Below are 15,548 nucleotides of genomic sequence, written 5' to 3'. Positions count from 1 at the left end.
AGAAAAAAAGAAAGCAGATGGGTGGCTGCCAGGGGCTTGTGGCCGCGAGGAATTCAGGGTGACTGCTGAGGGGTGTAGGGTTTCTGTCTGGGATGCTGAAAATGGTCTGGGGCTTGGTGGTGACGGCGGCACAACAGCGTGACTCTGTGAAAGCCGCTCCACTGTGCATTTTCAAATGGCTGAAAGGGTAAGTTTTATGTTAGGTGCATTTTACCACAATAAAAAAAGAAAAAGAAAAAGAAAAAAAGGACAGGCTAGTGAAGCCACCTGGCCAGCGATTATTTTGCAGGGGGGGAAACCTCGACCCAGAGAGCCCATTCACCTGTCCTGGGTCCTGCAGCCACGCAGGGCACACCTGACTTCCACTCGGTCAGAGCGTCTACACCGCAGGGGCCCCGTCTCAGCATGTCTTGGCCTGTGTCCCTGGGAGGCTGGTGTTTTTGGGTCCCCGAGTTTGCTGCACAACTGAGGGTTTGGGCTGCGCTTTGTCTGCAGCTCTCTCCCCGTCTGTGTGTACAATTTGTTTGTACTGAACTCATTTATTCATTAATTCACCAGGGAAATGGGAGACCCTGGAGGCTCATTGGAAGCAAGACAGAAGGTGTTCTGGGAAGCTGAGGGAGGCAGGGCACTCAATGAGAAGCTGCTATTTTCTTTTTCTTTTCTTTTCTTTTTTTTTTTTTTTTTGAGATGGAGTCTTGCTCTGTCACCCAGGCTGGAGTGCTGTGGCACAATCTCGGCTCACTGCAACCTCTGCCTCCCGGGTTCAAGGATTCTCCTGCCTCAGCCTCCCGAGTAGCTGGGAGTACAGGCTTGTGCCACCATGCCTGGCTAATTTTTGTATTTTTAGTAGAGATGGGGTTTCACCACCTTGGCCAGGCTGGTCTCGAACTCCTGACCTTGTGATCCACCTGGCTCGGCCTCCCAAAGTGCTGGGATTACAGGTGTGAGCCACCGCACCTGGCCTGGAGCTGCTATTTTCAAAGCTGGGTAGTGAGGACACTGCTGTTCATTGTCTTTCTTTCTTTCTCTCTCTCGTCCCGGCCTCAAGCAACCCTCCTGCCTTGGCCTCCCTGTACCATTTTTTCTTTTTGAGACAGGGTCTCATAGTGTCATCTAGGTTGGAGTACAGTGGCGCAGTCATAGCACACTGCATCCTTAACCTCCTGGGCTCAAGTGATCGTCCCACCTCAGCCTCCCAAGCAGCTAGAGCTACAGGTGTATGCCACCACACTTGGCTAATTTTTGTATTTTTGTATTTTTAGAGACAGGGTCTTGCTATGTTGCCCAGGCTGGTCTCCAACTCCTGGGTTTAAGTAATCCTCCCACCTCAGCCTCGAAACGTGCTGGGATTGCAAGCGTGAGCCACCACACCTGGCCTATTATTCTTTGAACAAAATCCATCCACCATAGCAAATGTTTTCTATGTGCATCATATCTCAAGTTTAAAAACGAATACGTGGTTAAAATAGTGAATTTTATGTTGTGCAAATTTTATCTCATTAAATAAAATTGAATGGAAACTCCCTCTGAAACAAAACCAGTGAATTAATCCCATAATTACAACAGTGATAAGTGCTGGGAGTTGGAGGGAGCCAGATCCAGCTTGGCAGGGGCCGCAGTGTTCTCCCAGAGGCAGTGAAGACAGAAAAACGATCTTTTCAGAAAACACAAAGCTATTACTCCCCCGTCTCAAACTGTCCCCTGATCCCCATGGATTCTCTCTGTCCTCAGGACTAAGATACAGACGCCCCTTCCCCTGCTCCCCGGCACCGCTCTGAAGACCCTCCAGCCTCAGCCCAGACACTCCTTCCTCTCCAGCCTCAGCCCAGACACTCCTTCCTCTCAAACAGCCCTTGCGGTTTCCTCCCCTGGAGTGACCCTCTCATACCCACTCATGTGCTAACTCTTCCTCCCCTGAGCAGGAGGCAGGACCTGGGACACTCAGGCCCCAAGGGATGGTTCTGAGGGAACCAGGAGCTGGAGAGCTGACAGGTGGGTCACAAGGGCCCTGGAGTCTCTCTGCTGAGGGCAGTGGGGAGCCATGGAGGGGCACATCTGGGAGCCAGCATGTCCAAAAGCCTAGGACAGGCATCTGTAGCACCCCGGAACTCCCCTCTGGCCTGACAGGAGCGTGGGTTGTAACATCTCCTAGGGACAGCCGAGCAGCTGCACTTCTCAGAATGATGGATACACAAACCCTCTGACCTCAAAAGCTGCTCCTAACCATTTCTCCTACAGACATTCATGTGACACGACACAGGGTTATTCATTACCGGACTCTTCCCCAGAGCAAAGGCGCAGAAGTAAGTATCAATGTCCACAATTAGGGTATACCGGTTATGTAATAACCAGTATGGTTATGCCGTAACTATATTCTGTTATTCCTCGCAGCCAGAAAAATTACGAGGAAGCTCTTTAAGTAACAATACGAAAACATGTTTGAGAGAAGTGAAAAAGAAGCAGAACAGTGTGTGTGGAATGCTCCTTTTTGTGCCAAAGAAAAAAGGGAGAGAAAGTGTGTCTGTGGTGCATATATCTGTATCTGCTATCTCTGGCAAACGAGCAAGAAACGGGAGACTCAGACGGGTGAACCAGGCACTGGGGAAGTGTGTAGGAGCCTTTTCACTAGGTCCTATTCTGTTTCTTCTGAATTCTGGACAATGTGCAACAGGTTGTCTAGTCAATACTATATATATACAATAAGGGGTTTACGTGAAGCCAAAACCCAGCAAAACTGATCTATGGTGTCAGAAGCCAGGACAGTGATTGCCCTTGGACCACTGTGATGGAAACGACGAGGGCGGGAGATCCTGGGATGTGGCGCATGCTTGACTTTTTTCTTTGGGTACTTGTTTACACCAGGGTGCTCCCTTTATAAATATTTATTTGAGCTGTGTATTTGCAAACTGTATGATTTTCTGCGTATGTGGTATTATGCCAGAAAAAGTGTTCAAAATGCAAAATACAAAGATGGGTTCACGGCCCCGCTGTGCGGTTGAACTGGAGGCAAAGGCCAGGGAGGAGGAGGAGGTCGGGGCTGGGGCCCAGTGGGACAGGGGAGAGACAGGAAGGGACAGCTGGGACGGTGGGGAAAGTCGGTGAGAAAGGTCCCCCGTTTCTGGTCGAGCGAGGGGCATGACCTGAAGACTCATAGGAGATCCCGGGAAGGGGAACTGGTTTTTGGGAGATGAAAAACTGGGGTGAGAGTGGATGTGTGTGTGAGCCAGAGAGATGTGGAGGGGAGGTCTGGGCTGGAGAGGGTTGGGCGTGTCCCGGGGAACGCTGAGAGATTCATTCAGCCTGAGTTGAGGGTACCCAAGGCCAAAGGGGGCGTGGCTGGAGGTGGGCGGCAACAGGGGGCGGGGTAGGGCTGTGGATTTCCCCACGCGGTCTCGGAAATCCGGCCTTGGAGCCGAGACTTCCTGGTTGTGTGACCTTGGGCAAGTTTCTCTTTGTCTTAGCCTCAGTTTTCTCGTCAGAGAAATGGGGATGAAACCTGCCCACCCTGCAGCGCTGTTACAGAGGCGGCAGGCGCGACCCGGGGACGCTTCGAGTCTCTGGCCAGCCAATTCTGACGGGGCCAGGTGGAGTCCTCCTTCTGGTCCTGTGACCTTGGCCCGGGACGACCAGGCAGAGCCTCAGTTTCCCCATCTGTTAGGCGGGAAGGTCGATCTCCAAATAGCGCCAGCAGTGAGAGAGGACTTACCCGGAAGGTGCCGGGTTCGAGCCCGGAACGGCCCCTCCGCAGGTGAGGCCGAGGGCACCCTCACCTCTCGGCGCTCGGACGGCCGCCGCTGAGGCCTCTTGTAGGCTTCTCGGGGCGGGTTACCCTTTCGTTAGGGCTGGACACGTGGCCCACCCCCTGCACCGTCCGCGTTCCGCCCACTTGGGTCGAGCCGTCCAATCGACACTCATCACGCGCTGCCTCGCCCCCTCTCTCCGGCCAATCCGCATGTGCCACTGCCTCTGCCCGCAATCAGCGCTCACCAACTCTCCCCGCCCCCTGCTTCTCAACCAATCCGCTTATGTCGCTGCTTTGCTCCCGCCCCAGGGGAGGGGCGCCGGCAAGGCTGTCAGTCTCGAGAAAATGATTAGCTTGCAAAGTCGCGGTGGGGGCGGGGCAGCAGCGCGTCCGGCCAATGGAGAGCCGCAGAGGGCGTGAGTGGCGGCCGACGGGGCAAAGTCGCGCGGTGGTCTCCGAAGGCTCAGATCCTGGCTGGAGAGAGGGCGTCTCGGCCGGCCTCATTGCACAGAACAGGTCGCCGAGGCCGGGGGAGAGAGAGAGTGGTCTTACCTAGAGTAGAGGCATGTCTGCGGTTCGAATCCTGGCCCTCTGTCAAGAAACGGAGGCTTACAAAGATACCCAAGTACTTTCCAGGAAGGGGCTGGCTGAGGGCGCGATCAAGTGAGGAATTTGACGTCCCCCTGTCCTTTGTGCTATGCGCTGCCTCAGTTTCCCCATCTGTACAGCACCAACCTCCTCGAGTGGTGTTTAGAATAATTTAGACTCTGTGCTTGGAAACGGTGGTCGAGAGAAAGAGGGAATTTCCTAACTGACTTGGAACAAACCCAAACTCCTCCCAATTCGTGGTTGGCCTTCCTGGTTCCCGCAGACCTCGCCTCTCACCACTCCCCCTGCTCACTCCGCTCCAGCCACATGGGTCTCCCCTTGCTGTTCCCTCAGTGTCCCACCGCAGGGCCTTTGCACGTGTGCTCCCTCAGCCTGGAATCCTAGGACTTCCCATGGCCCAGCCTTCCAGGCTTTCAAAGCCTTTCCTGACCACCTGGTGTCAGGTAGCCCCTCCATCAGATCGCGGTTTTTAATTTTTTTGAAACATCAAAAAAAAAAAAAAATTGCTCTATCAACCAGGCTGGAGTACCGTGGTAAGATCACAGCTCATTGCAGCCTCAACCTCCCAGGCTCAAGCGATCCTCCCACCTCAGCCTCCCGAGTAGCTGGGACCACTGGTATGCGCCACCACACCTGACTAATTTTTTTATTTTGTTGTAAAGACGGAGGTCTCACTCTGTTGCCCAGGCTGGTCTTGAACTCTTGGGCTCAAGTGATCCGCCTGCCTTAGCCTCCCAAAGTGCTGGGATTACAGGTGTGAGCTGCCGCACCCGGCCTTGTGTTTTATTTTCTTTTCAGCACTAACTTCAATCTGAATTGGAAATGAATCTTGCTTTTTGAAAAAAAAATGCATGGATATACTCTTTTATTGTCAGTTCCCCACCAAAACACACACATGCACACAGAACAGGGAGCTCTCTGAGGCAGGGATCCCGTCTGCCTCATTCACTGCTGAATCCTCAAGTCCTAGACCTGGGCCTGGCCCATAGCAGGCGCTCCATACATCTTTGGGAATAAATGAGAGGACAGCAGACATTAGGCAGAGGTAAGTCCGGCTGAGAGCGAGGGGTGGATGCCAAGATGGGGCAAGGAAGAAGGAAGGGGGAGGGCGAGAAAGCAAGAATGGGGCCTCCAGAAGAGGTGCAGGTGGGGCCCCTGGGCCCAGGAGGAGACCCCGAGGCCGTGGTCTGAGGAGGGGGTCTGGGTTGGTTTATCTTACCAGGGGCTGCCAGGAAGGGAGTGGACAGGTTGGGGGCTCCTGGAGAGGGCTGGAGAGCCATCATGGAGGGGCCTCTGGCTTGTCCTGGGTTCTGAGCTGGATTGTGATGGGCCTTATGCGGAGCTGGTCCCCCAACCTTCAGGGATCCCCTGAGAATCCCAGGCACGAGGCACCTCCCACCAGTCCACCCAACCCCAGTCGGGAGCCACAAGATCAGCCTCTTCCCCCAGGGCATGCTGGGGAAGGGGCAGGGGGCCGCAGAAACGTGGGACCTGCCTCAGGTCCGGCTGGCCCAGGTCGCGATAGGACAGACCCGGCCCTGGCAGGGGAGTAGGACCAGAGGAGGGGTCCCGTGGTGCTGAGGTACACTCTGGGGTGAGCACAATGTTGTCAAAGAGGTCGAGGGTAGAGGTGTCCAGGGCAGCGAGACTCAGGCTGGCGCCGGTGGGGGGAGCCTCAGTGGGGGCCACGGCACAGGCCACTCCCAGGAAGGGGGATGGAGGCGGCGGGGGTGGCTTTTGGAGCGAGGGTCTCTGGGGAGGTGCCTCCTGGGACAGGATGGAGAGGGCCAGGCGCTGGGTGGCGGCCTCAATCTTGGTGAACTGCCTGTAAAGACAGATGTGAGCAGGCTGGTCTCTTAACGCCCGAACTCAACTGATCCTCCTGCCTCAGCTTTTCAAGGTGCTGGGATTGCAGGCTTGAGCCACCACCCCCGGGCAGCATCATGTTTGCAAGGTTCACCCATGTGGTCGCATCACACCATGCTAGTTATTTATTTTGGTGAGTCCTGACCATCTGCCACCCCCATGAAAACACAACCTCCACGACAGCAAGGAACTTTAGCTGCTTTGTTAACTGGCCTGGCACACAGTAGGCACTCGATAAATGCATGTTGACTGTTGCTGGCATCCAGCCCTGGGGGCTACTCCTCTGTCTGTGCCTGGTCTCCCCCAGCCAAGGGTGCTGGTTGCTTGTCCTCCTCCTCATCATCCCATTCCCACCTTCCCCGCCGGCCCCTCACCTGCAGATCTGGTTGTGCAGAAACCTTCTGTGGTTGGGCCGCCTCTTGGGGGGCCGGGTGCGCCGGGGCTGCAGGGCCCGCAGCATGTGGGCAGCCGCCCCGCTCACGAAGGCACACAGCTCCCGGGGGCCAGGCTCGGAGACCCCAGGGCCTTCGGGGACCCCGGGGTGCATGGCTGGGGTGGTCTGAGGTAACTCCCCACAATACTGCTGACCCAAGCACCCTCCAAATCTGTGAGCAGGGAGGGGCAGGGGACTCGCCCAGGCACCCCGGGCTGGGGAGGAGGCAGGGCTGGGGATTGGGCCAAGGCCTCCTCACTGCACGCTAACCCTGTCCCCACGTCCCAGGAGCCCGACCTGAAGTCTGAGGGACTGGCAGGTGGGGGCTGATATAGGAAGGCAGGGAACAGGGAGGGGAGGGGGCTTTCTGGGGCCCTCTAAGTACCCAATTAGCGCATAGTTGGACCTAGGATATGGGACCGGCGCACGCCAGCGGGGACAGAGAATAGTGCCTGGAGATGGCCAATTAAGGGAACAAAGGCGTCGTTCCGGAGGTGAGGCGGCCAGTGAGGCAAATGCAGCGATTGAGCGATTGAGCGTGGAGGACCCTTAATTGGAGCCGTGGGGAGGGGGCTGGGAGGGAGGGGAGCTGGCCTGCATCTGCCCACCCATCCCCAGACACACCTGTGCCTCCCTCCCTCTGCTCAGCCCAGGGCCTTAGGAGGGGAAACTGAGGCTCCTAAAGGGGCTGGTGCGGGCCGAGGTCTCCAGACAGCAGGAGGGGTTGGCTCCTGGGGGGTTGCCCCCGAAATCCTGGGGCTCATAGAATCCTGAGCAGCAGAGTGGGGGGGGTGAGGCAGGACGGGAGGGGAGGGGTGAGGCAGGACGGGAGGGGACGAGAGAACAGGGCGCAGTCTCCCCCAGGCTGTGTTGTGGAGGGACCGGGACCCCTGGTGTCTGTGGGAGGCAGAGGATGGGCCGGGTGCCCTTGTTTCTGGAAGGGTGTTGGCTGGAGCGGCGACCCTGGGTGGGGGAGCGCCAGGTGTGACAGCCTCAGTCTCTGCTCAGAAACCCACCCTCGGGGGTGTGCGCTGGGAAGCCAGGATGCTTCCCGAAGCTGGTGTCACAAATGAGCACGGCTTAGTACCTAGAACCGCACGCGCTGATTCTCCTGCCTGAAGCAGGGATTTGAACCTGATGTCATGAGTTTTCTTGCCAGGCCCACTCACTGAGCAGTACTCTGGGCAGGGTCAGCAGCTGAGGTCCTACCAGGCCTACGGTGGGGGCCAGCAGGCAGGTGGGGACATATGGGGAGCTGAGGCTGAGTGGCAGCCAGTGACGTTGCCAGAGGTCCTGTCAGCAGAGCATGGTGAGAACAGCTGCAGGAGGACAGCCAGACACCCAGTGCCCTCACCAGCCACGGCACGTACACGTTGCCACCTCTGCCACGCTCGACACTACCACTGCGCTGAACCACTGCACAGGTGGGGCCGCTGGGCCTGGTGTGGCCGGTGTCTGTGTCAGGGACATCATGGGCCTCCCCTGTTTCTCTTGGGTGTCTCCAAGGGTCTGCAGCCTCCTAGACAGCCTCTTGTACTCTGCCCCCTGGTCCCTCTGCCTGCCAGCCGTCTGTGACTCGCACTAGCCCCATTGCTCTGTCTCCATCTCCCCTGCTCTTGCTCTCTCCTCTTCTTTTTTTTTTTTTTTTTTGAGGCGGAGTCTCGCTCTGTCACCCAGGCTGGAGTGCAGTGGCCCGATCTCGGCTCACTGCAAGCTCCGCCTCCCGGATTCACGCCATTCTCCTGCCTCAGCCTCCCGAGTAGCTGGGACTACAGGCGCCCGCCACCTCGCCCGGCTAGTTTTTGTATTTTTAGTAGAGACGAGGTTTCACCGTGTTAGCCAGGATGGTCTCGATCTCCGATCTCCTGACCTTGTGATCCGCCCGTCTCAGCCTCCCAAAGTGCTGGGATTACAGGCTTGAGCCACCGCGCCCGGCCTGCTCTCTCCTCTTCTGTTCCTCCTGGCTTTCTGTCCATCCCTGGGTTGTCTACAATTCTCTCCACTATCAACTATCTATCACCTACCTATCTATGGATCTAGCATCTGTGTATGTGTGTATGTATGTATATATCTATTTTTAGAGGCAGAGTCTGGCTCTGCCACCCAGGATGGACTGTAGTGGTGTGATCCTGGCTCACTGCAGCCTTGACCTCTTGGGCTAAAGGGATCCTTCCACCTCAGCTTCCTGAGAAGCTGGGACTACAGGCACCTGCCACCATGCTTGGCTAATTTTTTTCTTTTGTAGAGATGGGGTCTCACTATGTTGCCCAGGCTGGTCTCAAACTTCTGGGTTCAAGTGATTCTCTTGCCTTGACCTCCCAAAGCACTGGGATCACAGGCGAGAGCCACCGCGCCCAGCCTCTCTCCTCTGTATTGTCTCTCTGACTTCATCTCCCCTATTTGTGTTCTAGTTCCTCTCCCTGTCTCTGTCTCTCTCACCGTCTCTGGAGTTTCTCTCAGTGTTTATGTTTTAGGCTCTGAATGCTCTTCACTGCCTGTCTCTCAGCTTCTGTTTCTGTCTCTCTGTCTTCCCTAGGGCAGGTCGTGTGTGTGTGCGCGTGTGTGTGTCTGTGCCAGATTGTTGCTGGATGGTACCGTGCAGTTCCAGTCTCCTGGTGTCCAAAACAAAGAATTGGATGAGACGTGCACAGACAGCAAAGGAAAGGAGCAAACGTTTATGAAGCACAGCATTCCACTCTCAGAGAGGAGAGTGGACCGAGCCCTCCGAGATGAGATCAGCCCTGGTTTGTTACATTTCATGGCCTTTTTTTTTTTAAGGACTCTTTTTAAAAATGTATTTATTTTTATTTTATTTTTTAAATTTTTATTTATTTATTTATTTTTGAGACGGAGTCTCTCTCTGTCGCCCAGGCTGGAGTGCAGTGGCACAATCTCGGCTCACTGCAAGCTCCGCCTCCTGGGTTCATACCATTCTCCTGCCTCAGCTTCCCGAGTAGCTGGGACTACGGGCCCCCGCCACCACGCCTGGCTAATTTTTGTATTTTTAGTAGAGACGGGGTTTCACTGTGTTAGCCAGGATGGTCTCGATTTCCTGACCTCGTGATCCACCCGCCTCGGCCTCCCAAAGTGCTGGGATTATAGGCCTGAGCCACCACACCGTCCTGTTTTTTATTTTTGAGATGGAGTCTTGCTCTGTCGCCCAGGCTGGAGTGCAGTGGTGCGATCTTGGCTTACTGCAACCTCCGCCTCGCAGATTCAAGTGATTCTCCTGCTTCAGCCTCTAGAGTAGCTGGGATTACAGGCGTGCACCACCATGCCTGTCTAACTTGTGTGTGTTTTTAATAGAGACGGGATTTAACCATGTTGGCCAGACTGGTCTTGAACTCCTGATCTCAAATGATCCGCCTGCCTCGGCCGCCCAAAGTGCCGGGATTACAGGCATGAGCCACCGCACCCGCCGGTACATTTCGTGGCCTTTCATATGTTTTTCGTCTCTTGCTTAACCTCACTTTATCTCTTGTAGGTTAGTTGCTCATCCTTGCCTAATCTTACTTTATCTTTTCTGACCAAATTACTCATCTTCAGCTTTATTTTTCGTGACCAAACTGCTACTGCAAGTCCTTCTGGCTTATTTTCCTTATCCTGCATGTTCCACCTCACTGCTTCCTCCCTTATTTCGCATGTCCCGCTTCTGCCATCTGACACGTTTTGCTTCTGCTACTGCTTAAGCTAACCAACGTCCAAGGGTCCCCTTTGCCCCCCGAATTCCTCTGCTATTCTCCTGCCTCAAGAGGTCCGAGAGTCTGTTTCACGCCTGTGGTGTTGGGGGTGGCCTGAAGGTTTCCTGTTCTGTTCCGCTCCAGGTCTCAGGCACAGAGGGGAGGATCCAGGGTCCCTTGGCAAGAGGCCGAAGGGAGAGGACCCCTGGGTCTCTGGAGGATGGGACGGGAAGGATTGGCCCTGGGGGCCGGGAAGGGGCTGAGGCTGGTCCCGTCACGTGGCTGGGGCGTGACTTTTGCTACCTTGATACACACTTTATCGTGTGTATTCACATCTGGTAGCTCTTATTTCAAAATTTGCATTCCACAGCCCAGGGGCCAAGAGCAAGCTCCGCTGGCCAGCCCTGTCCTTTTCAGGCCGGCCGGGAATGCACAGGGCAGCCACCTGCAGGCTGCGGCCTCGGGACTGTCCACCAGGGGGCGCCCGCCTGGCCGGTGCTGGGCGGCCCGGCTCAAGGGGTACGGCCCCAGAACTTGGGGCCCTCTCCTGTCTCCTGTCGTTGAGAACAATCAACCACAGCAAGAAGCGGGCTTCATGGGGTGTTTATTGAGAACCTACACTTACAGGCTCCTCTCCCCTATCCCAGCCCTTGAAATGCTGTGTGTGTTGGGGGTGAATTTAGTCATTCAACAAACATTTGTTGAGCACCTTGCTTTACCCAGCAATGGAGGAGGTGAGCCAGGCAGGGGTTGGGCCATGAGGATAAGCGTGATGGAGAACCATAGAGGGTTTGGGGCAGGGGTAGACCCTGCCCCCAACCTCCTTTGCAGGCCTTGCTACAGCTGGAATGTGGAGACCCCACCCCCTAATCCCCCTACAATCTGGATGGGCATGTCAGGGCCAGGCCAGGAAGCCAGGGACAACGCACGGTGTGGCCTTCTCTGTCCCCATCCACTCATCTGCTATCTGCTCCCTCTCATCCAGTCATTGTGGGACCTTGTTTCCCTTAATTTATTTTATTATTATTATTATTATTTGAGACAGAGTCTCTCTCTGTCGCCTAGGCTGGAATGCATGGTGTAATCTCGGCTCACTGCAACTTCTGCCTCCTGGGTTCAAGAGATTCTCCTGCCTCCAAGAGATTCTCCTGCCTCAGCCTCCCAAGTAGCTGGAATTATAGGCGTGCACCACCACAGCTGGCTAATTTTTGTATTTTTTAGTAGAGACGGGGTTTCACCATGTTGGCCAGGCTGGTCTCGAACTCCTGACCTCAGGCGATCCACCCACCTTGGCGTCCCAAAGTGCTGGGATTACAGGCGTGAGCCACTGCCCCCGGCCCCCTTAAAATTTATTATTAAAATGTACAGATGGCAGAGTCACAATGTATCACCCTGGTGTTCCCAACCCAGAGGCAGAGGGACCAACGCTGTCGTGTTTGGTTCACAACTCTTCTTCTGAGAGAAGGCTGGCCGTGGCTGCCCGTGTCTCCCCAGATTCTGATGTTGAGGTTATAACCCCCACGCTCCAGAGTGGGACAGTATTTGGATAAAGTCTTTAAAGAAGCAATTAACCTGGGCGCAGTGGCTCACGCTTGCCATCCCAGCACTTTGGGAGGCCGAGGCGGGTGGAGGATCACCTGAGGTCAAGAGTTTGAGACCAGTCTGACCAACATGGAGAAACCCCGTCTCTACTAACAATACAAAATTAGCTGGGCGTGGTGGCGCATGCCTGTAATCCCAGCTACTCCGGAGGCTGCGGCAGGAGAATCGCTTGAACCTGGGAGATGGAGGTTTCGGTGAGCCGAGATCGCGCCATGGCACTCCAGCCTGGGCAACAAGAGTGAAACTCTGTCTCAATAAAGAAGGAAGAAGGGAAGGAAGGAAGGAAGGGAGGAAGGAAGCAATTAAGTTAAACAAGGTCATCAGGGTCTGCCCTCATGCAATCTGATGGTGTCCTTACAGAAGAGATTAGGACACAGACACGCACCAAGGGGCCACCATTGAGGCCCCACAAGGAAGATAGCGTCTGCAAGCCGAGGAGAGAGGCCTCGGGGGAAAGCAACCCTCCAGACACCTTGACTGCAGACTTCCGTCTCCAGAACCGGGAGAAAATAAGTTTCTGTTGTTGGGAGCACTCAGTGTGGAACTTTGTTCTGGGGGTCCTAGCAGATTCGTATATATAATGAGTGTATTCGCTATCTACACTGTGTAAGAACCAGCAGATTCCTATATATAATGAGTGTATTCCCTATCTACACTGTGTAAGAACTAGCCCCACTGATGCAATGGCTTTAAACAACATACATTCATTATCTCAGAGTTCCGTGGCCAGGAGTCTAGGCACCATGGTTTATCTTGGTCCTCTGGTCAGGGTTGCTGCAGTCCTGGAGTGGGCCAGGGCTGGGGTCTCATCTGTCAGCAGCATTCATTTCAGTGCCTCTGAAGAATGCATGGAGTCCTGGATTCAGGGCCAGCAGAAAAATCTCTGCGCTTCCCATCTCTGACCTCTAGGCCCAGCTTTATATATATATATAAAACCTTCGCCTCCTGGGTTCAAGCGATTCTCCTGCCTCAGCCTCCCGAGTAGCTGGGATTACAGGTGCCCGCCACCACGCCCTGCTAATTTTTTGTATTTTTAGTAGAGACAGGGTTTCACCATGTCTCTACTAAATGTTGGCCAAGCTGGTCTCGAACTCCTGACCTCGGGTCATCCACTCGCCTCGGCCTCCCAAAGTGCTGGGATTACAGACGTGAGCCACTGTGCCTGGCCTCAGGATCCTTGACTGCATCTGCTAAGACCCCCCTTGCCTTCACCATGTCGCATAACCATCACATCCACGTAATGCCAAGGCACTCACATGAGGGCACAGGTCCCTGGAGGTCATCATAGAAGGTGGCAGTCACTCTTGGGGAGGGAATTTAGCATGTATCTGTCTCTGTCTGTTTTTGCACTTAGAGGAATGTTTTACCTGTGCAGATGGAACCCTGTGTATTGTTACTTCCTCCAGGGCATCTGCCCTGGCTTCCCCAGGCCGAGTGAGGAGTCTCGCCTGGCTCCCATGTCCTGGGCAGCCTCCATGAGCTCCTGACCGTGCATGTGAGACCTGCCCAATAGGCCTTGGAAGTGGGTGGACTCTGGGGTTGAGCACATTCCTGGTCCAACCACTTCTGAGTTGCAGGAATTACTTCCTGGTTACCGGACACTACATTACTTCCTGGTTCTGTGGCTTGGCCATGAGACTTCAGAGGGCCTTGCCTTACCCCGCTGTGAAATGGGGATCGCAGCCCTTCTGAGTGGGAGGGCTGGGGCTGCCACAGGGGCCTTAAGAGATGTCAGAAGGGAGGAGCATCCTGGCCGGGCACCGTGGCTCGCGCCTGTAATCCGAACACTTTGGGAGGCCGAGGCAGGTGGATCACCTGAGGTCGGGAGTTCAAGACCAGCCAGATTAGCTGGGTATGGTGGCAAATGCCTGTAATCTGAGCTACTCAGGAGGCTGAGGCAGGAGAATCATTTGAACCTGGGAGGCCGAGGTTGCAGTGAGCCAAGATCGTGCCATTGTACTCCAGCCTGAGCAACAGAGTGGGACTCCGTTTCCAAAAAAAAAAAAAAAAGAAGGGAGCATCCTAAGCCTGGGTCCCCTGTCCCTGGGGATGGCCGGCAACCAGTGACTCTCTTTGCCCATCCACTCTGCCTTTGGTCTAAAATGCATCTCTAGTTCCCTACTTGACTTGTTTGAAAAAGGACGTTTTATTTTTAGTCTCTGGTACTGGGAATCCAGTCATTACTCCAGATACCTTCTCTAGCCCCTGACCCTACTTTCTAGAGAGGGAGGGAAGGGGAGTGGCAGGTTCCTTCTGAAGCCTTCGGCTGATCCTCCTGGGATGGGAGTGGATGGAGAAGAATCTCCCAAGTGCAGGGCCTCAGGGCAGGAGTGACAGCCCAGTCCCCAGGAAGGGGTGGGTACCTAGAAAGGCTGAGTGGTTTACCTGGCTGGCAGGCGGCAGGGCTCCGAGTCTGAGGCTGGACAAGGAGCCTGATGTAGTTGGGGTGGGGGAAACCGTGCCCCCAAAACACCTGGTGTTGCTGGCTAGAAACAGAAACATCTGGGGCCTGCAGGGGTGCACATCTGGGCATCTGCTTGGTCGTGCATTTGAGGCTCTGGAGGTCCCCTCACTGCCCTGAAGCTATATCTCCGGCTTGGCCTTTCTCCACAGCACTGTGCGGTGGGTAGTCTGTCCTCTTGATTCCCACTGCATGCCCTGGGAGGTTTTCTGAGCTCACTGAGACGGTGAGGTTTTTTACTAGCTTTTCCCCTCCACATTGCTATGACCCCAGCTCCCAGGACAGGACCTGGGGTGGAGCCCCAGTCTGGACCGTGGGTGAGAGCGCTGCTGGGCCTGGAACAGCTGCAGCTGAGGATTCTGTGTGATCTTATCCATGTCTTTGGCTATTTGATTCTGTTTTTGTTTGTCTGTTCGAGACGGAGTCTCGCTCTGTGACCCAGGCTGGAGTGCAGTGGCACAATCTTGGCTCACTGCAAACCTCCGCCTCCCAGGTTCAAGCAATTCTCCTGCCTCAGCCTCCTGAGTAGCTGGGACTACAGGCACGTGCCACCATGCCCGGCTGATTTTTGTATTTTTAGTACAGAGGGGGTTTCACCATGCTGGCCAGGCTGGTCTCGAACTCCTGACCTTGTGATTCGCCTGCCTCGGCCTCCCAAAGGCCTGGGATTACAGGCGTGAGCCACTGCACCCAGCTGATTCTGTTTACTTGTCAGCATGAGGGACCTGATGACATCCCTTGAAGGGCTACACAGAGGATCTGGGGGGTTGGGGGAAAACCCCACCTCCCCATCTGGGTCCCTGAGACTCCTCCTTGGACTGGAAAGTGCTGGACACAAGGCTGGCCTGAGTTTCCTCCCGTCACTGTCTCCGAGGGGCTGCTAGGCTGTTCTGAAAACAAACCAGTTAAATCCACACTGCCTTTTCAGCGACAGCACGTTGTCTGAGGCCATTGACTTCAAAACCTTTGTTCACCTCTGGCTGCAAAGTGGAGAATGGTATGGAGAGTAAGCACCAGTCTTAGCCATGCCCATCTCTCTCCCTTTTTTTTTTTTTTTTTGAGAGAGGGTCTCGCTCTATTGCCCAGGCTGGAGTGCAGTGGTGCAATCTCAGTTCACTGCAGCCTTAACCTCCCAGGCTCAAGCGATCCTCT

The 15,548-nt window shown here is 55.1% G+C and overlaps 1 protein-coding gene across 1 annotated transcript in view; it reads right to left on the bottom strand.

Annotated features, from left to right (window-relative positions):
* Positions 1 to 6,928, bottom strand: part of ISOC2 (isochorismatase domain containing 2) — a 12,729-nt gene extending 5,801 nt beyond the window's left edge. Inside the window, exons 1-4 of the mRNA XM_011932584.1 lie at positions 6,595 to 6,928; positions 5,767 to 6,179; positions 5,574 to 5,612; positions 3,774 to 3,969 (exon numbers count right to left, since the gene is read on the bottom strand). Coding sequence (XP_011787974.1) covers positions 3,774 to 3,969; positions 5,574 to 5,612; positions 5,767 to 6,179; positions 6,595 to 6,767 — 821 coding nt within the window. The 5' untranslated portion in view covers positions 6,768 to 6,928. The remainder of the gene's footprint in view (positions 1 to 3,773; positions 3,970 to 5,573; positions 5,613 to 5,766; positions 6,180 to 6,594) is intronic.
* Between the last annotated feature and the right edge of the window lie 8,620 nt (positions 6,929 to 15,548).

Source organism: Colobus angolensis, unplaced genomic scaffold (genome assembly GCF_000951035.1).
Source record: "Colobus angolensis palliatus isolate OR3802 unplaced genomic scaffold, Cang.pa_1.0 Scaffold96, whole genome shotgun sequence".
In the NCBI taxonomy this organism is placed as follows: Eukaryota; Metazoa; Chordata; class Mammalia; order Primates; family Cercopithecidae; genus Colobus; species Colobus angolensis.
The sequence above is the reverse complement of the archived record's forward strand: the minus strand, read 5'-3'. Positions and strand labels throughout refer to the sequence as shown.